The sequence below is a fragment of the Meriones unguiculatus genome, chromosome 16 (assembly GCF_030254825.1).
Source record: "Meriones unguiculatus strain TT.TT164.6M chromosome 16, Bangor_MerUng_6.1, whole genome shotgun sequence".
Classification (NCBI taxonomy): Eukaryota; Metazoa; Chordata; class Mammalia; order Rodentia; family Muridae; genus Meriones; species Meriones unguiculatus.
Genome location: NC_083363.1, coordinates 24441687 through 24464778, shown reverse-complemented (window position 1 = coordinate 24464778; position 23092 = coordinate 24441687). Strand labels below are relative to the sequence as shown.

General features: G+C 50.5%; 1 protein-coding gene across 2 annotated transcripts in view; it reads right to left on the bottom strand.

Moving 5' to 3' along the window:
- Positions 1-8203: 8203 nt before the first annotated feature.
- The window catches only part of Pald1 (phosphatase domain containing paladin 1), a 58410-nt gene continuing 43521 nt past the window's right edge, over positions 8204-23092 (bottom strand). For both annotated transcript variants that reach the window (XM_060369481.1, XM_060369480.1), the window contains exons 19-20: positions 10700-10855; positions 8204-9676 (exon numbers count right to left, since the gene is read on the bottom strand). In XM_060369481.1, coding sequence (XP_060225464.1) covers positions 9524-9676; positions 10700-10855 — 309 coding nt within the window. In that variant the 3' untranslated portion in view covers positions 8204-9523. The remainder of the gene's footprint in view (positions 9677-10699; positions 10856-23092) is intronic.

Here is a 23092-nt window from a genome sequence, read left to right as displayed (position 1 = left end):
ATTAGCCTAGGGAGGACTGGTTTGCTTTGTGGCACAGACGTTTGAATTTTCATTTTTTATTATTTCTGTTTTGTTTTGTTTTTCCACCTGGATAGTCTACTAAACATTTCTGCAAACAAAGGAAAATACAAGAATCTATCAGTTTTGGTTTGTTTATAAGATGTGGGTGGCCTGCCAGATGTCAGGAGTTCATTTTTCAGTTAAAACTATTGTTTAAGGAAACGGCGCTGAACTGTGTTTGTGCTCCTGATTCCCCTGGAGATGCTGGATGACTCTCACAAGCTCATGGATGGCAGCAGTGCTCAGGGTCTCCAGACTGTGTAAGCAGGAACCTGTAAAGGAATTTTAATTCAGAACATGGCTGCTCCGGCAAGAGATCTCATCCAAAGGCCTTCTAGGTCTGTGTGATTGGGCTGGAATACAAACAGGACTTAATCCATGAGACAGAGGCAAGCAGATCTGAGTTCAAGGCCAGCTTGGTATAGACCAAGTATCAGGTAAAGAAAAGCTTAGGTCCAGGTGTGGTGGTACACGCCTTTAATCCCAAACAATGAAGGTAAAGTTAGTTTGCAGAAGAACATACTCATGTTTGAAAGTGATGTCTAATTGAATGGCAGAAAAGGTGATGAATCAGAGAAGATTTGACAGACAGAATAGGATACAGGGAGAGAGAGTGTGTAAATGATAGAGAGAGAGAGAGAGAGAGAGAGAGAGAGAGAAGAGATGACAGTTTTACCGGGACAGTAATTTAGAAATAGGTTGTAGAGAGAGAACTCAGGTGAAGAAAGGACAAGCCAGAGAGAGAGAAAGAGCCAGATTAGAAAAAAATTGCTGGAGTTAGTTCGAGGCCAAGAGCAATTCCAGGGCTAAGATAGAAGCCAGATTGAATAAGTCAGCTGGGAGAGGAGTTTGAGTCAGACAGGAGTTGAACCAGCCAGCAACGAGCTCAATAAGAAGAAAGGATGAGCTCTCAAAAGCTGAAAACATTCTAGGCCTAGGTTACATTGCATGAAGGCTAGATGCTTCCAGGACTAGGCCTAGGTTAGCAGATGGAGACAATGAACCTGTAAGACAACTGAAACAGGCGAATAAAAGTTCCTTTCACAGGGACCACAGAAGCCAGAGGTCAGACGTGTGAAATGAGGGTAAGCCACTTGGGGGATTTTTTTTTCCCACCTTTCAGTAAAATGTTAACAGAAATTTGCAATCTGCCTCGATCTATTGAGTAGCTTGTTTCGAAGGGTTATTTGTCTCACCCAGATCTTTCGTGAAATGTTATCTACTTGTTCCATCATGGGAAAGAGAACACTGGTCAGTGTTGGACTTTAGACAGCTGTACGAGAAATTCTCCTTTAATAAAAGCTTGGCCTTATGATTTATTTGACTGCAAAATAAATACACATATAAAAAAACATTTTTTTCTTCTTTTTTTTTTTTGGTTTTTCCAAACAGGGTTTGTCTGTATAGCCCTGGCTGTTCTGGGCTGGCTTTGTAGACCAGGCTAGCCTCAAACTCACAGACTGCCTGCCTCTGCCTCCCCAAGTGTTTGGGATTACAGGCATGCACCATTGTGCCCGCATTCTTAGTCAGGCTGGGGCCCCAGCACAGGGAGAGTGCAGATCTCCCTCCTCAGCTAACACGCTATGGAAATCTCTTACAGGCATGTCAGAGCTGAGCCTCCAAGGAGGCTCCAAATACTGCCAAGGCCTGAAGATGGAAGAAACTCCATGGGAAATGAGCTCTGCCTAACAGGTGACGCCTATCCAGGCCCAGATCCACTGAGGACTGAGAAGCCCTGGGTGTGCTGCAAGCATGCGTGGGAGAAAGCTCTCTCCATTCCCTCGAGATACGAAAGTGCAGGGTGAAGCAACTGGGTTTGTCAGGCACGTACAGGAGGGAGGGAGGGCCAGGCCACTCTGAGCAGAGGGGTCACCTTACTGCCACTCATGGCTTCCTGGGCCCTCTTATTCACAGTTGGCAAAGGTTAATTCGCAGGGGAAAATTAAAAAGCCAAGATATAGAATGAATGAAATCTCTCTATTAAAAATGCATACAAAAATAATAAATGCCAGTCCATGAGTTCCAGGAAATCTCCCAGCAGTAGATAATTTATATCATATGATTTGGGGAGGTGTTTTTTTTGTTTGTTTTGTTTTTCTTATTCAAGAAAAGAAAAGATTTCTCTGTGTAGGCTTGGCTGTCTTGGACTTGCTTTGCAGACAGGCTGGCCTTGAACTCAGATCTGCCTGCCTCTGACTTTCCGAGTGCTGAGATTACAGGCATACGCCACGGCACCTAGCTGTTATAAGAACTGTTTTAAAAGCTGAAAATATAGAAGGTGTCTCACATGTTTATAAGGTTGGCATAACCCTGCAGTGGACTGAAAGCAAGGACAAGAGGGGAAACATTAAAAACATAGATTTAAGATATAATGAAACAGTAAAATACTAGTAACATTTATCTAGGACAGCAACAATGATCAACACTGAAAACTCTGTTCATGTATATTCCAGTATCACCACATTAAAAGAAACCAGGTATGATGGCTCACACATGTAATCCTAGAATTTGGGAAAGAAAGAAAGAGAGAGAGAGAAAGAGAGAAAGAAAGAGACAGAAAGAGAAAGAGAGAAAGAAAGAAGAAAGAAAGAAAAAGAAAGAGAAGAAAGAAAGGAAGGAAGGAAGGAAGGAAGGAAGGAAGGAAGGAAGGAAGAAAGAAAGAGAGAGGGGGAGGGAGGAAAGGAGGGAGGGAGGGAGAGAGGAAAGGAGGGAGGGAGGAAGGCAGGCTGAGGGAAAAGGAAGAAGAAAAAAATGTGAACTTGAAAAAAATAACTTGGAGGGCATGCTGGTATACACCTTTGACCTCGGGGCTCAGGCACAGGTAGGAAGAATGTGGGCTCAAGGATAGCCTGGGCTGCTAAGAGTTCAAGGCTGATCTGGGCTATACAGCAACATTTTTGTCTCAAAACACAAAAACAAAACAAAACGAAAAACTAAGGGTCTGGGGACTTGGCTCAGTGATGGAGCACTTGCCTAGCGTGTATGATGGATGCCCCGGGTCCTACCCAGAACATCAGGACAAAGAAAGATGAATCAGGAAAAAGAGCAGCCTGGCTTCCTCCCTGTCTGTCTGCCTGGCAATCTATCCAGGAACTGGTGGCATCAGTTACCATGTCCAGCCTGCCACTTTAACAATTGCAGTGGAAACTATCTAAGCGTCAGTCCAAATGGTGGATAAATACACGAGAGAATGTTCCAGCCTTGACAGTACTCTGGGAGAGTTACATTAAGAAAAAAATAAATAGAAGTCCTTGGCTTGGAGCTTTGTTGTTGCTGCTGCTGCTGTTGCTTTCCCTTTCAGACTGACAATTACAGACTACGGCCCTGCGTGTCTGCCCATCTGGGAAACGGGAAACAGCACTTCCTAAGCGGCTGGTGTTGGACTGGGGGCCCCGGAGCCTGACCCACTGAACCCAGAGCAAGCATGATATCACTTCCAGGCCAGCTCAGATGAATTCATTGTGGCTGATGTGGAAGGAGACAAGAATCTACTGAGAGGCCGTGCAAAAGACACTTCAAAGGCCCCTGTCATCGGTGTGGCTCCACATGAAAGCACTTTGGGTGCGGAGGGGGTCACTTGACAATACACAGGGCTCCAACCAGCATCAGGTCAGAACCTCAAGAGCCTGACGGGGCCTCTTCTAAGTCACTTGTCCCCTCAGTCTCCCAGCTTGCCACAGGGCTCAAGATGGCTCTTTTTTTCCTTCTTTAGGGCAGGGTCTCACTATGTATCCCAAACTCCTGATATTCCCGTCTCTGCTCCCGGAGTTCTGGGATTACCTACACATCCAATTTTATTTGGTGCTGGGAATTGCCACAAGCTAGGCAAGCACTGTACCCATCAAGCCACACCCCCAGTCCCTGGCAAGAACATTTTAAGAGATAGAACAGACAGTGGCAGCCAAGGTAGAGAGTAGCATTCACTGCTGTTTGAGATTGCTCAGAGGCCATCGCTGAAGGGGAACAACTTGAAGGTGGCTATGAGATCCCCTCAAAGTGGGCATCCACTTCCCTGATAAATAGCTAGAGATTGGCACTGCCATCTTCAAACTCAGGGTTTGTCGACCTGGTTGTCAGCCCAGACTGCCAAAGCCTTTCCAGTAGCCCCGCCCTCCACAGGATAACAATCCTTTGTCTCCTTAGGCAGTCCACAGGAGTGGTGGTTCCCCATGTGAGATGGGGGGCTAGGCAGTCACTTTTGCCAAAGCAGAACCAGAAAAGGGCTACCCTTGGCAGCAAGAGCACAGCAGACACTCAGAGATGCTGAAGGAGCAGCAGGGTGTCACTCAGGTCCTCAGAGCTGCACCACTGAGTGATCGAGTATGAAGGGCCCCAGTCTGACACCATCACAGATCCAGAAAAGGAGGAGCCATTTGCTACAGTGTAGCCAGGCCATTGTTCAACTTGTGTAATGGGTGGCCCAGCCAGGCTTTAAGAAACTGGGACAGTCCAGCTGTGTGTCCTCTGAATGCCCAGTGGCTGGACAGAGCAGACTAGGGCGGACTGTGCTGGGTAGGAACTGGCATGAGTATGAACAGGCATAGGCTTGAAGGAAGATGCTGATGCTGGGCACCCGCTCGGCACAGCAGGTTGTCTTCGGATTTGAACAGCACCTGGAAGGACAGAGGAAGCTTCGAGGCTCCCTGGGCAGCCCTCTAGACCATACTACCACTGCCCAAGGCCCTGCTGCTCAGCTCCCAGAGTCCCTCTACTGGCCATACTTCTGATAATCCTCTTTATGCCTAAAATGGAACCTTTTCTCTGAGAAATAGCTCTGCATGTCCTTATTATTATCCCCACAAAAATCAGCCTTTGAAGACAGCCTGGGAGGTGTTGAAAAAAGGTTGTTTGGAGGTCTTTTGTTTGTTTTCTGCTGTTTCTGGGGAATTAAATCTGGGTCCTCATGGGCTAAGCAAGAGCACACCATTTACAGGTATTAAAAGAATGACTCCATGTACAATATCGTTCTCCCTAAGCTGTGACCCATAGGAATATACATTGGCCAGACACTGAACAGTTAGGGGGTACACGAGTGTCATCCTAGCACTTGGGCAAGAGAATCCATTGAAGGCTAGCCTGGGCTAAAAAGCAAACAAAATTTAAAAATCTCAGCACATGAGTTGATGACACCCACACCACCATACCTCTAGAATAAAGAAGTGGATTTTAAGAACTTACTGAGTGGCTACGCAACAAAATATTCATCACAAAGGCAGCAAGGAATGTTTTTTTTTTTTTTGCTAATATGTAAATGAAGATACCATAAAACTTTCTGGGGTTGATGAGGTGGCTCAGTGGGTGAGGGTGCTTGCTGCCAAGCCTGATGACCTGAGTTCAATCCTAGGACTCACATTATGGAAGGAGAGAACTAATTTCTAAAAGTTGCCCTCTGACTATCACATGTGTGCTGTAGTACATGGGCACCTCAATACCCACATATACCCACACCCCACACACATACAAAGATAAAGAAGTTTCAAAAAATTGTCTTTTTTGAAACCATACAAAAGCTGAGCATAGTCCCAGGTGTGCCTGTAACCCCAGCCCTAAAGGGGAATGGCAGAGATAAGAGGACCATGGAGGGAGGGGCTTGCTAGCTGCCTGGCCTAACTGAAGAAGTCAAGCTCTAGATTCAGCAAGAGACCCTGCTCAGGGGCTGGAGAGATGGCTCAGCAGGAAACAGCACTGTCTGCTCCTCCAGAGGTCCTGAGTTCAATTCCCAGCAACCACATGGTGGCTGACAACCATCTCTCCTGGAATCTGATGCCCTCTTCTGGTGTTGAGCTACACAAGTAGATAGAACACTCATACATAAAACAAATTAAAACCTTTAAAATTAAAAGAGAGAGAGAGCGAGGCCCTGCTCACAAGAACTGTGTGGAGGGCGGTAAAGTAACCCTCCAACCCCCTCCTCTGGCTTCTGCACATGTACTAGTACACACACACACACACACACTTTCACACATGCACATATACCTCATATACATCTGTCTTCATTAGGGTTTCTAGCACTGTGATAAAGCAATTTGGGGAAAAAGGTTTTATTTATCTTACAGCTTGGAGTTCATCATCTGGAGAAGTCAGAACAGGAACTTGAGGCAGGAACCTGGAGGCAGGAGCTGATGCAGAGGCCATGGAGGAGTGCTGCTTGCTGGCGTGCTCCCCGTGGCTTGCTCTGTGTGCTTTTGTATAGCACCCAGGACCACCAGCCCAGGGATGACACCATCCATGGTGAGCTGGGCCCTCCCACATTAACCATCAATCAAGAAAATATAGCACAGACTTGCTCTCACACCTTATTTGAATTTCCCTCTTCCCAAATGACTCTAGCTTGTCGTAAACCTAGCTGCACACCAAACACTCATACAGAAAGAACTCCGGAACTAGCCTTATGACAGAGCAGAGTTGGAGATTTTATTACATTTTAAGAAAGAACGGTGCTCAAGGAGAGAACTAGAGCACACTGTGACCAAGGATGTGGTTTCTCGAAGAGGGACTCACAGAAAGCGAGATATACTCTCAACTGTACAGCCCTACAATGGAGGACCACAACTCAACAGACGGACCATTTGATGTCCCGGTTACCCCTCAAAAGGCTGCTTAGCACCCCTCTTTTCTCTGACTTTTGTTTTAAGATGTGAATTTATGTATGTGTGCATGGGTGTCAGCCGGCAAGCAGATGGGAAATTGGTCAATGTCACTAGGGAGCCTTAAAGTAAATGGACCTGTAAGTGTCTATCATAAGCAGGGCTGCTCACTGTTATGCTCCCTCACAGAAGAAGGTGGGGAGACGAACTGGACCTTCACCAGAGGTTCCCACTGCTCCTCACAACCATTTGCAGGCAGTTCTGCCATAACTGCATGTGTTCCTGGGGCTTTAGGGCGTTAGAGTTCACAGGCCCAGGAAGTGGGGACTCCATCTAAGTGGCTGCAGGGAAGCCAACATCCATGCTGGGGTGAAGCTCTTTGGAGTCACCCTTGTTCCTGTAGCCACCCCTCATCTCCTGTGCTCTGTAGTAATGAGATATTGTTTACATCTCCCCTCAACACAGAAAGCGGTCAAGGATGGCAACTGTCACAGGGATGATAAATAGCCTGGTTTGGAGGTCATTTATACCCTGGACGGTATGGAGAAAGAAATACACTGTGAGAACGAACATTAATACAGCCGCATGGAATCCAGTACAGGGGCTGCCTCAGAAAGCCCACATCGGAACCCTCAAATGGCCTAGCGAGTCTATGTTCGCATTCACTATTTCTCTTGTCATGACAAAATATCTGACGTGACGCAACTTGGGGAGGGTTGCTTCGCTCGTGGTTTGAAAGGATGTGATCCACTGGGGTGACCGGAGCAGTGGGAGCCACTCACACTGCATCAGAAGCCAGGAAGCGGAGAATGGGCAGGAAGTGGGGCTGGACTGTAAGACCTCTGGGCCAGCTCCATGCAGAACACTTCTCAGTGAGGCGCCATCTTCCAAAAGTTCTTCATACTTCAGACAAAGTCTTCAAACACAGAGGCCTTTGGGGAATATCTGACATCCAAACCAAGATGGTATAAATGGAAAGGAGATGAGAATCGCCGGACAGCTCTGGGCAGGGCTCATGGGTGTCTGCAGAGGAAGTGGGGCTGAGGCCTGTCCTCCTTAATAGGCCCTAACTCCACTTTGAGCATCATTCTTTCTTAAAAATCTGTAATAAAAATCTTCAGCTCATCACAAGGCTAGCCCTGGAATTCTTTGTGTGAGTGTCTATAAACATTGGGCTGGTTAGTTTTATGTCAATTTGACATAAGCTGGAGGCATTTGGGAAACAACCTCCCCTCCTCCCTGCTAAGACCTAGATTGGCCTGAGGGCAAGCCTGTGGTACATTTTCTTGGTCGATGGCTGACAGTGTTGTTTATTCAAGCAGGGATCAGCATGACCACCTCAGACATCCAATATGAGACAGTAAGCTGTGACTGATGGCATAGAGGGAGGCGGTGATGCCTTTGACACGCAGCCTCTGAACATCAGGAGTGCTGGTAATGAGAACTTTCCATTCACCCTGCATCCACCCTTCCCCTGAAGGAACAGGGGACTGCTTTATTTGAGTGGCTTCTGTAATGTCTGCCTCACACTAAAGATCAATCAGCGAAGCAGCAAATTGCATGTTTACACAGTTTTTAATGCTCAAAAGCTCTGTACAAAACAAAACAAAAAAAAAAAACATAAAGGATTCCTCACAACACCCCTGTGAGGTAGGTAGTAGAATAAGTATTATTCTCCCATTTTACAGACAGGGAAACTGAGGCAGAGCAATCTGCCACTGGTCCCAGCATACCTCCAAGTCAGTGTCAACCATGATAGTGTGAAGGATTTCTCTCTGGTCTCTGACTCCTTGGCTAGACCTTTTTTGAAAAAAACTGACATGCATAAAACAGACACCAGCAAACCTGAGAAGCTGTGAACAGATATACAGCAGCTTGCAAAAGAATTCAGCTAAGAGGGTCACCACTCCTCCAGGCTGGAAACACCTTCGGCCTCTTCAAATATCACAGCGAACAGCTGACAGGCCCTTTCCACTGAAGGACAGGAGCCCAGAGACTCAACCCTGTCCCTCAAAGAGTGAAGCAGGTAGCCAGGCTCCTGGGTGTTCAAGCACTGGTTGCCACAAACTGCAATCTCAGCTAAGACTCACCGAACAAGGCCTTCTATCCCCATCTTCCGCTGTGTGAACGAAACTGCTCAGTGGCATCCCAGGAAAGCACTCGGGGATCCTGGCAAGAGTGGACCTGGAATCTGAGGCCCAGCAAGCCACCAAGACCCTGTCTCACCCTCTGCTATTCACAAGTCTCTCCTGCGAGTCACCCTAGATCCTGCCAATAGGGTTTCTAATAGACCTGCTTCTTCACTGCCTCAGTGGCCTCCACAAGCCCTTTTCCTGATGTTTCCAACCGGGAAACATTCACCTCTGCCAGCTTAGGGAAGGAAATGGGGAAAGAAGGGTGGGAGTGGCAGAGCCATGTTCACAGGCTTCCAGGCTGGCGACAGAGCCGCCTTTAACACAGACCTGCCCAGCTCACCATCCTCCTCACCGCCCTCAGGCAACTGCTCAGGCTGAAAGAGTGAGAAGCAAGAGCAAGCTAGCCAGAGGAAGGGAGTGAAAATATGCCCAGCCTGCTGCCCACCTAGGCAGTCTGGTGACCAATAGTGAGAAGGGGACAGTGATGGTGACTGTTTGGATAGCGAGCTCCCTGAAGGCTGTGCGCCAGCTGGTTTGTGAGGTACACTTGCTGGGCCTTGCCAGAGTCCATTACACACCCCAAGGGTTTACAGAGAACAGCTGTGCTGTGTACACATCCTACAGAAACCTCTTTCCAAAAGCTCTCAGGCCCTCAGAATCTTCAGGAAGCCGGCAAGTATCCATCTGAAGCAATGAGAACCTCAGGCCCCCAGCCCGCCTGGCAAGGAGCAAGAGGAAGGCCTACAGGAAGTCCCCAGCATCACAGGGCTCTGGGTCTCGGCTCTGCTCCTGCCAGCGGTGGCGGAGCCTTGCCAGGGGCTGGTCCTCTGTGTTCTCCAGCTCAGGGAAGCCCAGCTGGTTGAGAATCTCGTAGATGCCAGCTTTGGCTGCCACCTGGAGAGGGCAGAGATGGGGCAAAGCTTCAGGCGAGGAGGCACCGTCAGGCCCACTGTCCCCAGGCCACCCTTTTTCTGAGTTCTTAAGCATTCAGGTGAGTCTGGGAGCCAGGGCTGCCTTAAGCCAGCTGAGCGGCTACCTGGTTCTGTTCCCTATAGCTCTGAATGTGCCTCCATCCAGTCCTGAGCCCTTGCAACTGTCCTATACCCGCTCCAGCTGAGGTCCTGGCTCCAGCTTTCCACCCACTCGCATCCTGGTAGCTAACTGTGGACCTGGATCCATATTAGAATGGTGATGGACGATGCTGTCGACAGGGCCAGCTTCCTGGCTGAGGAGTAATTACAGGCTGCTTTCCTGGGAGGAAAGAGACCTCTCAACCAGCAGGTGCCGGGTAGGATTTAAAGTCCAGGCAATGAGGGATCACAGAGGTCCCAGGGAAAGAGGAGCCAACAACCAGCTCCCATGACAACCATAAAAAAGTCCCTGAACCTCTGCACAGATCCCTCTTACCTAAAGTACGCCTGGCTCTTGCTGAGGCACTACACACATGTCACTGAGTCACCACCACCTTCCCGGATGACGCCAACACCACTGACACTGCTGTAGTGGCACAAGGCTAGCCACCTTGTCCAAGGCCATGGTGGAAGGAGACAGAATCAGGACACAAACTTGCCTTTGGCCTTCATAGGGGACAGATGGCAGTTGGACACAATAATGGACCAAAGTGTCCAGGCATCCAGGCAGTGCTGGCCATGAGACATACAGAGCAAGCTCCTGGCAGGTGCCCTTCTCACCCCCATCTCCCTCCTCCACGCATGCATGGATTCAGCTGTTGTATTTACCAGCTGTCTACCTAGTGAGACACAATCTCCATCTCCGAGGAGAGCAGGACTCCCCCATACCGTGGGGAAGCCTGTCAACCAGGTCCTTACAGAGCATACTCAGGGACCAGGAGCAAAGATACGGCCACCTTGTGAGCCCATCACCCCCAGGCCTGCCCATCTCAGCATCCTTTCTCACCTCCCGCATCCAGGTGCTGAAGGGCCTCTGCCAGGAGCCAGCCTTCTCCAGGTGGAGGTAGGCGTTAAAGAGGATCAGGTAGATGTACCGCTCCAAGAACTGCAGGCTCCGAAGCTGCAGCCTCCGAGCTTCCTGTACCTCTTTGGTGGCCTTTGCCTGTAGGACAAGGATGGTGTCATCAGACACTCAGACAGACAGACACAGACACACACACTGCCTAAGCACCCAGCAGAGCGATTTTAGTGGCAGCAGCCTGGCCTGGTCACAGAGGAGACCCATAGGACCCACCAGCTCCTGTGAGGGGGTCTCAAACCCACTGAGAGGAAAAGCCTCTACTTTCCCCTGAAGACAAGGCTGTTCTAAAGCCAGGCTGTCTGCTGGAAAGCTGGGGTCTGAGGTATAGAGGGTGAAATGCCCACTCATGGTTCTCTAGACAGGATCCTACTGCCAATTCCTGTCAACATGGCCCCCGGTCTCCTGGGGCTGTCTTCTCTCTCCCAACCCCCTAGCATCCCTGTGGAGGCATATAAGGCTCTAATCATGGCCTGGCAGGGGACCAGGGTCATAGAGCTCTGGCTTGAAGAGGCAGCTGCTACCACCTTCTCCTCAGCCTGGGCTCACAGTGGATCAGCTCCTTTCCGACTGGAAAGGGGAGAAAGCCCACCTAAGTGTCTGACCCCACCTGCCCCCATCTGACTTCCTTGCCTATTTCCCCATGGTTCTGGATCTGCAGTGACAGGGATGGACGCTCAGCCCTTAAAGGGCCACCCTCACTCCTCTCCAAGGTTCAGGAAAAGGCCACCTAAAGCAGAAGGGAAGGAAGTCTAGGTGGGTGGAGTATGGAGCCTCTGACTTTGGTGTGCTCCCCCACCCCCAAGCATCTTCTCTGGAAATAGCACCAGGTCACAAGCTAGAGAAAAGGAGACGGCAAAGCTGATGGATGGGAAGTTCCCTAGGGAAGATGGGAGTCCAGGTGGCAGTGAGGACTTTACAGACCTGATAGCGAGCATGTTTACCCTGTGGGGACAGCAATAAAGACAGTGGCAAATATATGTGGGAGCTGTAGCCTCCTAGCCTGAGAGAAAAAAAGGATGCTACCAGCAGGACACTAATCCTACACTGGGGTTCACAGCCTCACTACTCTTGAGAATCACATGGAACCTTAAAAATTCAAGCCCCTAGGTTCACTCCAGATCGGCCAATGAGGGTCTCAGAGAGGTGGGGTCTGGGCACTGGGGTCACTCAGGGCCAAAGATGGGCACCATGGGACTCAGCATTGGAAGTCATTGACGGTTTGGTAAGCAAGTAGCCTGTTGGAGGAAGATGCTGCGGGAGATTCGTGTTCAAGAGAAAGGAGACATTAAAAGGGAATGCTTTCAAGGTTCTCGCTAGAGAAACATGCCAGAGGCACTCACGACATCTGGGGCACACAGCCAGGCTCTCCTGTAGGCAGGCCTGCTTCCATACCCCAGCCTCCTCCTCTACCTACTATAGATGTGCTGCCCACACAGCCACGGGAAGGAGTCCCAGAGGAAGAAGGTCACCCGGCGTGTACTAGCCCGTCCTCACCTCCCTTGGACCTCCACCCAGGCCCGCAACAGCTCTCTGATCTAGAAAAATAGTGTGGCCCTAGGGGTGGGGTGAGGGCGGGGGGTTCTTCAAATGACAGCACTATCTGTGGGAGGGCATAGTGAGCCCCAAGGGACCAGAGAGGGCCATTCTCCCAACAGCTGGGCCACAGATGGAAGCCTTTCCATGAACACACACAGCGCTGGCCTACATACTCTGGGAAAACTCCAGGGTCTCCCCCTTCCCTGCCCCAGGCGTGACATGGCCTGGTGCCCTAACATTCACAACTGGAAAGAGCCTGCACAGTAACAGTTCTGCTTTGGGGGTATGTGAGGGGAGGCAGCTAGTAAATGAAGACCCTCAGGAGGGAAGCAGAGGAGAGAAGAGACAGCAGGATGTACTAGAAAGGGCTTGGGGACAGGGCCCTGGCTCCCAGGGAGACAGCAAGATTCATAAGCTGGCTGCAGTTTAGCCATTAGCCTCCTGGCCTCCACATTTCAGAAAACCAGTGAGAAGGCACCTGTGAACCACACTGCCCCAACTGACTGACCAGCTCTGAAGCCACAAAGCGCAGTCCCACCTGCCTGTCCCCTGGGACACTCCAGTAACTACAAAGCAGTGAGGTGGCTATGTCAAGAGGGAGGGGGAAGGTCAATAAGAGGAAAGGAACCTTCAAGGCGGAAGAAGAGGCAGTGGGCACCAGGGAGGCAGCCAGGGATCAGGAGGGAGGCGTGTCCCCCAGAGCAGAAGAGGGGCCAGTATGGGCAGTCAGGTTAGAAACGGGAAGACAGGCTGGTTTGTTTTGGTTGTTAAGGACTTGATGTGACAAAGAATCTCCTGGAAAAGAAGCCTCAGTGAGGAACTGTCTACATTAGGTTGGCCTGTGAGGTGCCTGGGGTCACTCAGGGCCAAAGATGGGCACCATGGGACTCAGCATTGGAAGTCATTGACGGTTTGGTAAGCAAGTAGCCTGTTGGAGGAAGACGCTGCGGGAGATTCGTGTTCAAGAGAAAGGAGACATTAAAAGGGAATGCTTTCAAGGTTCTCGGTAGAGAAACATGCCAGAGGCACTCACGACATCTGGGGCACACAGCCAGGCTCTCCTGTAGGCAGGCCTGCTTCCATACCCCAGCCTCCTCCTCTACCTACTATAGATGTGCTGCCCACACAGCCATGGGAAGGAGTCCCAGAGGAAGACGGTCACCCCGGCGTGTGGGGTGAGGGAATCTCTTACTTGAATTAACTGAGGTTGGGAAACCCACCCTGATTGTTGGTGGCACCAGATCATGGACTGGGCCCTGGAATGAATGAAAAGAAGAGCCAGCTGAGCATTGTCATGGATTAAGCCAGTACTCTCTGGCCTTGACTGTGGGTGGTGTGTGACCAGTTGCTTTAAATCCTGCAGTCCCCATGGCGGTAGACTGTCCCCTGGAACTGTGAGCCAGTTAGGCTCTTTCTCTCTTAACTGCCTTTGTCAGGGAATCTTATCACAGAAACAGGAAGAGAAGCTAAGACACAGGCTCAGAGCTTGGGAGAAGCCAAGACAAGAGGGTCCAACAGACAAAGGGCCAGAGAGGCTGCCTGAAGGAGAGTTGGAGCACTGATGATTTTATCACAGAAACAGGAAGAGAAGCTAAGACACAGGCTCAGAGCTTGGGAGAAGCCAAGACAAGAGGGTCCAACAGACAAAGGGCCAGAGAGGCTGCCTGAAGGAGAGTTGGAGCACTGATGATTTTGTCAAGGATTAACATTGTGTGCTCAAATAAATAAATAAATAAATACAATTTTGCTTAGAAACTAGGTAGCAGATAAAAGAAAAATATATATATATTAACTTAAAAGCAAAGCACATATATATTGTCTTTTATATATATATATATAAACTTAAATATATAGACTTAAAAGTAAAGCATAATATGTTGACTTATAGAGAATATATATTGACTTAGAAGTAAAGCACATACATTGACTTGTATATAGAGACATGTCTCTATTCATACTGACTTAGAAGTAAAGCATATGGCCAACACAGTGAAGCCCTGTTTGTCCCTGTTTGTGGTGAGTGTGCCCCACCACTTGTGTCACGTAGCTCCCATGCCTCAGCCTGCTTCTCCTCTCTGTCTCCTGGATCCCAGGGTGTTTTCAGAAGGACAGGAGTCACTGACAGTGCTCCTTGGAAAAGCCACTTTAAACTGCTTCACCCAAGGTTCAGGAGAAAGCTCCGCTCTCACCTGGCCGCACCACACCAGCACTGTGCCAAGACACTAGCAAGGATGAGGTCTGAGGCACATCCGGTGAAGGGCAGAGGGAGGCTTTCCAGTCCTACCACCAAGGGTAGAATTATCTCTAAATTCAGATGCTGTGTGAAGATGACCGCCTGACACCCCCAGAGGTCCATGGACACATCCTGCCTCTGGCCACAGGGCTGTGATTTGAGACCATGGCCCCTCTGCCTGTCACAGCCAAGTTTCCTTAAAAGCACTCTATACTGACACAGTTCTGGGAGGGAGAACCCGGACGCCTCCTGTGCATAAAAATAGTCAAGCTGTTTTTAAATGGTCCAGCAGGACAGGCTGTTATTAACTGCCGTGAAGCTGGACAAAGGCTTCCTGGGCCTTGGGACTGAAACCTAAAATAACCAGGGCCCAGGAGAGATGCCAGGGATGTGGGGGCTGCAGGCTTCTCCTACTTCTGGCCCGTCTAGCATGGATGTAGATCTAGCTCTGTCAATTAAGTCTGAAAGCTCTTTGATGAGCCACGAGGAGTAACTGTGAGACTAAGCCTCTACGCTCTCACCTACCCTCTGCCCGAATGGCCCTTCCCCTCCACCTGGCCAAGCCCAGTCAGCTTGTCCCCCCAGGCTTAGGCCAAGCCCTGCTTTCCCACTGCTCCAAGTCTCACAATCTCCCCTCCCTCAGCCTCCTCTGCTCTAAGTCTGAAACCTTAAGGTTTCTAATTGCTTCACCCAGGTGGGACCTGCCTTCCCAAACAACTCTGAAGTCCAGGATTGTCACCAGTTCTCTGCCTCTTGGTCCCTCACTCCCACCCCGAAAGGTCTCCATTAGAGCTTGGGATGCAGCAAGCGACTAGCCAGTGAGCACCATGGACCCAGTAGTCTCCTCCTGAAGCCTAGATTCTAGATACATGCTAACTCACTCTCTCTCACACACATACACATGCTGGGAATACACACACACACACACACACACACACACACACACGCTTCATACAGGTGCCTACACAACACTCCAGTAGACATCTCCAGTCCCCAATTCATCACCCATGTCCTAACAGTCTCCTGAAAGCCCCTCAAACTGATATACCATAAGTTTGCCATCATAGGGGCAACCACCTCCTTCTAACTGCAGGGCCTAAACTCTGGCTCCACATTCGATTCTCCCTTCCCTGACTTACATCTCAACCAGGAAATCCCACAGGCTCCCTTTCAACCCACTTCCAGATGCTGCGCCCCCCCCACACCAACTGCTCCCAGCCACTGCATTCCAGTGACAGTTCCTGTGTGACTTCCAGACCCCTTCCCATAATTGGAGAGGGATACCTTGTCCTGGAAGACCATCCCAATGGGCTAAGAGGATAGAGCAAACAGGCAGATTTTCCTTTTTATGCAAAGATTTAGTCCTCCTGCCATCTACCTCCCACTCACTAAATAAGACAATGCAGAGCCCTGCCGTGTCCGGCAGCGTCCTGGGAGCTGGGCTGTAGGAATGGGCCTGTGCAATGAACCAGGCATGCCCAGTGGTAGCTGCTCTCTGGAAACAAAAGCACAGAGGCTCAATGAGATAATGCCAGAGCCAGGAGATGTTGAAATTGCCCCTGGGACCTCTCTAACTCCAGTGGTACACAGAGACCATGCCAGGCACAGCAGCAAAGTCCCTTGTAGGGCCAAAAGGCTTCCAGCCCAGCTAGCAGTGGGAAGGGAAATGAGGACTCAGCTGCTGACAGGGGCCCTACATACATAACAAAAACACACTTATGAACACACTGACACTCACATACACTCACACACAAACTCTACTCAGCAGCTACACCAGTTCACTGACTCTGTTCTGAGCTAGGCCTAAGGAAGCAGCCCTTCTCCTGTCACATCTTATATGATAACTAAAAGGCATTGCAAGTCTACTCTAATTGCAGGATCTGGGCCCTGGAGACCCATTACCTACTGGAATGAGGTCTCCAGGGATGACTGGGACAGCGTCCAGGGACAACCGGGACAGCGTTGGCCTGAGCCTTAGAGAGGCTGAGAGAGACCCCCCCAGGGCCTCAGCGCCTGAGCCATCTCACTTTCTGCTTCTCTTAGGAAAAGAGCTTAGTCCTTGGGGTACTGAGCTGATCTTCCTGCCTCCTGGCAGCTCCTGCTTCTGGAGCCTATTCCAAATGGCTTCCACCACAACCCGTCCTCTTACTGTTACCATGAAACTGTCCCCTGGGTCCTGAGTGCCATCTTAAAGGAATAGGAATATAAGAAAGTGGAAGATAAAATCTGATCCTGCTCCCAGCCAGGCACAAATCTTCCACGGGCCTCAGTTTCTTCCTCAGATGAATGGGTCTAGTAAAACCCTCCCTGGCTTCCTTACCTCTCTGAGGACTGGAATGAACAGGGTCTAAGTTCTCAGAAAGGAAAAGCAGTGTGGTTTCTGCAAAGCAATCTGTGGAGAGCAAAGGGCGTCTGCAGCCAGCTTTGCCTCAGATTTTTCTCAAACTCAGCCTGGACGGAAGACAGACGGCCGTAGACTGTTTTAAATACGAACAGTAAGAAGGACTGTCGCCAGCCAAAGCCAAGGCCCCACTGGCATTAATGCTTTTAGCAGGACTTTCTCTAGAGCCTGACCTTGCTTTCTGCCATAAATACTTTCCCTTTCTAAGTCCAAGAGGAAACAACTGATTCAAGGACAGGTCAACCTGTGGGCTGGCGGCCATGTTGGGATACTTCAGTAGGCCCTGGACTTCTCGTACTGATCCCCGTCGCCTCAAGTCCACGCCAACCTCATGAAGTGGCTCATCTCAAGAGACTGTCTTTCTGTCTTTCCTTTTCTCTTTTTGTGGGAGGCAGGGTTTTGGCTTTGTTTTTTTTTTTTTTATGTTTGTTTGTGTGCACGTGCACGTGTGCAGAAGTCAGCTGGAGGCAGTCTGTCATCTCCTTCCACAGTCCAGGGGATCAGATTCACGGAGCCATCTGGCCAGCCCTTGAGGCAGTTCTTAAAAGCCCCTGAGAACAGCCCAGCAGTGGTGTGCACACCTGTAATCCCAGCACTTGGGAGGCAGAAAGGCAGGTGGGTCTCTGAGTTCAAGGCCAGCCTGGTCTACAAAGTGAGTTTCAGGATAGCCAAGGCTATATAAAGAGACCCTGTCTCAAAGCAAAACAAAACACACACACACACACACACACACACACACACACACACATACACACATACACACACGGCAACCAGACCTAGACACAGCCTCATAGTTGCCCTGGAAAATAGGGAGGTTTTGCTAAGCTTTGTCTACAAAACCAGGCAACTGAGGCAGGTGGAGGCAGAAAAAAAAAAACAAGACTGTCCCAGAAGGCCTTGTGTGCTACCACTTGGCATATACCACACAACATCAGCCACAATGGTACGAAGGGCCCTCAGCTCTCACCAGGAACTGCCCAGGAGCCAAGACAGGCATCCATGTGCCTTTCTTCACCTTGCTAGAACCCAGGCTGGCACAGCCTTCTCCTTGGTCTGACTCAACAAAGGACAGGTAAGAAGTGAACATGGACCAGGTGGGCCCAGCCTCAGACACACGGACACAATCCCACCTATAAGGAAAGGTGAGCGCACATGTACAAAGATCAGAATGAGAAAACTAAAATTCATGTCCCATGGCTCAGCAGGCCCTGGAAACCCCTCTGCACCCCCAGACCATTTATATTCTGCAGCTCTAAGAAGCTCTAAGAAGCACAGACTTCCTTGACGTTCGTGCTCATGTCACACATGGAGGCGCACACCCAGAATGCTCTTTCCATGAGAGCAGGGGCTTCCCATTCTCCTGCTTCTCTTCGACCTGGGGTCACTTTTATTGCCGATAATTAGCACCAATGCCAAATGCCAGCCATGTGTTCTTAACGGCTTCTGATTAACATGTAGGTCAAAGACTGGTTGACAAGGGTGAGGAGCAGAAGCCAGGCTGCCACATGCTGTTGGGATCTCTGTAGTCTCAAGATCGTTGTGTTCTGCTGGGAAAACTTGAAATGGATGGAATGTCAACTGGGACATTCCCAGGCAGTGAGGCTGATGGAGGAGGTACAGCCCAGATGGAGTCTGGGCCCATTTCCACCCAGAGCTGAGCAGCACCCCCCACCCCCGCACACAGCCCACTCTGTGTGAAGCTTGCCAGCACCCAGCAGAGACCAGCTGAGGACCTCTGGTTTGAAACCAGGGGGCAGGGGCTTAGCCAAACCTTAAGAGCCTGAAGCTACGACCTGAGTGCCAGGTGGTTTCTAAGAGTCCGTTCGTGGGGTGAGTTGGGAGAGAAATGCCTCTAGGATGGGTCCCACCCCCATCCCTGCCATCTTACTCCCCAGGAGTAAAGCCTCCCCCAGAGACATCTCGAGATCCTGAGCTCAAACACAATGTAGGTTAGGGAGGGCCGTGAGACTGGAGTGAAGCCTCCCATCCCCACTCTGCTAACTCACACAGGACCTTGTGTGGCCTGCCCTACCATGACACGCAGCACGGCCTCATCTGTAAACACACACTGGACAGTGAGGGCGGAGAATGTTAGACGTCACCGGGTCCTAGGACGCATGCTCAGGGGCCTCCCCTCTGCTGAGACTTACTAGGCTCTGGCCCTGTCCAGTGCTATAGTCGCTGAGGGCTTCCAAACACTGGCCCCTGGGAGCAGCATGTTTCAGCCGTGCAGGTGGGGGCAGAAAAGCCTATCCTTCACCTGAGCTCAACTTCCTCCCCATCCACATCCCCCTCTTCCACCTGTTGGCCAAGATGATCTGTTCTGGCTCCTTGCCTCTATCACAGAACCTGGCTCTGTGGCCATTGAAAAGTGCCGATCCCACTGTCCACTCTGATCACGGGTGTTTTCACAGGGCCAAGAAAGTGTGACTTCTCACAGTTCAGAAACACACACTCTCAATGTGTAGAGATGGCTGGAACCCCTCTTGCACATGGCCTGAGCTGGCCTGAGCTGACCTGAGCACGGAGCTTCTGAGCCGAGCATCTGGGACCGCTCAGGGAACAGCTCAGCCCACCGTGAGCTCAGGCCGTTCCACACCGAGACTTGCAGTGGACCCTGGAGGAAGCACTGCCCTTCGTTCTAATGGAGGGAACACCCAAGTTTCCAAAAGCTGAGCTCACAATGGTCTCTGGGGATGGTTGTGGTATGAGTGAGAACAGAACCAAAACCAGACTGGGTTTGCTCTCCCCTCCCCCCACCATACAACAGCATAGTGTCAGGATAACCAAGAGCGCCTGAAGGGCTTGTGCACTGGCTTTGTTGGTAGAGTACTTGCATTGCTTGTACAAAACCGTAGGTTTCACCCCCAGCACCGCATAAAGCGGGTATAACAGTGCACCCCTGTAACCCAATATTCGGGAAGCAGAGACAGGAGGATCAGTACATCAAGGTCATTCTCAGCTACATGTGGAATTCGAAGCCAGCCCAGGATATGGGAAATCCTGTCTCAAAATGAATGGAAGAGCCAGGGCCAGGACTCATGCCTTTAATCTTAGGACTCGGGAGGCAGAGGCAGGTGGATCTATCTCTGAGTTCAAGGCCAAGCTGGTCTACATAGTGAATTCCAAGCCATCCAGAAAGAAAAAAGAAAAGAAGACATCCACAACACAAAAATAAGTACAATACATCACTACGTTATTATGAGATGCATTACACACACCATTCCATTGCTATGCATCATTCCATTATTATGAGACTTGTTAGACACACTGCTGTCTTTGCAAAAACGCAAACAGACAAGTACATCCAGAAAGACTCAACAGGAAACATGGAGCTGTAGGTGGCTGAGGACCAACTGCCAAGGCCGAGAGGCTTCTTTCTGAGGTCCTGACCACGCTCTAACATCCGTGTTGCAGTGGCAACCATGGACCAGTGTATTGTAAACATCAGGCAGTGTGTAAAACTGCATCTCCATAAGTTTGGTTACAACAGAGTAAGGTGGCCCAGGCTCCGTGTCCTTCCAATTCCACGCCGTGAGTACTGCGTCTCAGAGCTGTGAAACATCCAAAACTCTGGGACAGCCCCCGTAATCTGTCAAGCCTGCGGGGGAATCTGAGGCACTGAGGCAGGAGACCGCAGCTCATCAGAGGGGGCTGTCAGCCTTGGCTGCAACCTGGACTCACCCAGGTGAATTTTAAAAGCTAGACCCACACACTGGGCACAAAGCAAACTGAGCTGGACTCAGGAGGGGACTCACACCCCAGATGCCAAAAGCTTCATGCTCACCTCTTGCCAGCAGGTGAAAGCCCCTGAGAGTCTCACGGCCCCCTGCTCTATGGTACCTTTAAGACCTTGTCCTATGGGGCTGGGGAGATGGCTCATATGCGAAGGCACACAAGTGTGAAGTCCTGAGTTTGGATCTCCAGAACCCAGAGAAAGCCAGATAGAGCAGCTCTTGCCCATATTTCTAGCATTCCTACAGCAAGAAAGGAGCGGCTTCTTCTTCAGGTAGCACATGCCTTTAATCCCAGCACTCAGGAAGCAGAGTCAAGTAGAGCTCTGTGAGTTGGAGGCTAGCCTGTTCTACATAGCAAGATCAGGAGAATCCCTGGATGCTCAGGGCCATCTAGCCAACGAAAGACCCCATCTCAAAACAAGGTAGGAGGAGCCAGTAAATTTGCTGTATAAGCCCTGATGACCCAAATTCAATCCCTAGATCCCACATATGGGAGGAAGGGGAGAACCTCTGACCCTCACACTCTTGCTATGACATGCATCCCCTCCCATCACACACACACACTAGCAGTAAAGAAAATATCTTGAAAAATACACACACACACACACACACACACACACAGTGTAGTTCAGTGGCACAGCACTGAACACCAGTGAGGCCCTGGGTTCGATGGGAAGGTGATGGGGAGTATTTTGCCCTAACTTAGCTCACTGAGACCGCCTGGTGGCCACACCGGTGAATAACTACATCTAGTTTCTGGCCCCCTGAAGGACCCTGGATTGGGATCCGGGTTACATCTAAGGCAGGTAAAGGTCAGCACCAACTTGGCCTTGGAAATGCAAGGGCGTCCTGGTGGGGAGGTAGGGAGGTGGGGAGGAGGCCTCACTTGCTCAGCTTCCTCCATTAGACACTCCACTGTGAAGGCAGCCAGAGCTGCTGTCCCTAAAATACAACTCTCCCTCCCACCCCCATCCCTGCCACCCCACTGCCCAGGAGTAAAGCCAGCTACCATCCAATCTCACTTCTGCTGAGTGCTGACAACACTATGCTACCAAAAACCCTCTGTGAACCCTCAGGCCTCCTGGCCTTTGCCCTCGCGGCCCCTGAGGCCTGCAGGGGCTCCTTTTTGGGCTGCTTGAGGCCAACTCCTAGCTTCTCCTGCAGCCCAGGCCCCCCATGCTGCCTGCTCTCTCTGTCCTTAGAGTGGACATCCAGGTTCTGAGTCCCAAGGAAGCGAGGTCCGGGGAGCTTCGGAGTTGGGATGGAGAGAAAGGAGCTCTAAGAGGGCCTGGCCCATGTTTCCGAAACCTTTCCACTGCCTAGGACCCCAGAGGCCTCAGCTCCAGGGCGCTGAAGGGGGTTTCCAAAGAGTGGCAGTGAATGTGTGCTGGCTGGTTTTATGCCAGCTTGACTCAAGCCAGTGTCATTTAAGAAGAGGAGACCTCAAACGAGAAAATACCTCCACCAGAACCACCTCCACCTACGGGCAAGCTGGCCTGGTAGATTGATGATTGACAAGGGAGGGCCCAGCTCACTGTGGGTGAAGCTACCCAGGGGCTGAGCAAACCATGAGAAGCAAGTCAGTAAGCAGTGTTCTTCCATGCCTGCCTCAGCTGCTGCCCCCAGGGCCCTGCCTTGAGTTGCTTCCCAGACTCCCCTGGACGATGAACTATAGCTCTAAGGTGAAATGAAGCCTTTCTCCTCCCAGAGTTGCTTTATCATGGTGTTTTATCACAGCAATAGAAACCCTAAGACAGTTCAAGACTCAAAGGCAACTAACTCAAAGGAACCTGGAGATGGGAGCCTGATCACAAGGGCATTGTGTTTTCCGAAGTGTGCCAAGTCCATTTTGGAAGCTCCTGGTCCACCATCTCCTCCCCATGCATGGCAGCCTCTAGCCTGGTCTTTTCCCAGTCTTATCCCATAGCCCCTGCATACCGCCAAACTGGGACCTACCCTGTCAGGATCTGACTCCATGCCCCCAGCCCAGGCTGTTCTGAATCACTCTTATCATGCGTTCCCAGCTTGAGGCTGAACAAGTAGCCTGACACAGCCTTCTCTACAAGCCACGAGCAGAAGCTGCCCTGAAACTCACCCAGCCATGGCATACACTGCCACCGGCTACCAGGCAGCTCGCCCCGTGACCAGCCCAATTCCCACACTCCAGAGTCCCAAAGCTGCAAACCACCACCTGCCCAGCCCTCAGGCCCTTCTGAGGCAGAGAAGGGAACACTGGAGACCCAGCCACACTCAAGGGCACATTCTTTCTAAATAGCTGAAGGCCCCAGATTCATATGTTAAACCTGAACAACTCTGGAGACCTTATTTTTACAATTTAGTAAGTCAATAAAAAATAAGCTGGGAGGGCTGGCAATATGGCTCAGTGGGTAAAGGTGACTGGCACCAAGGCT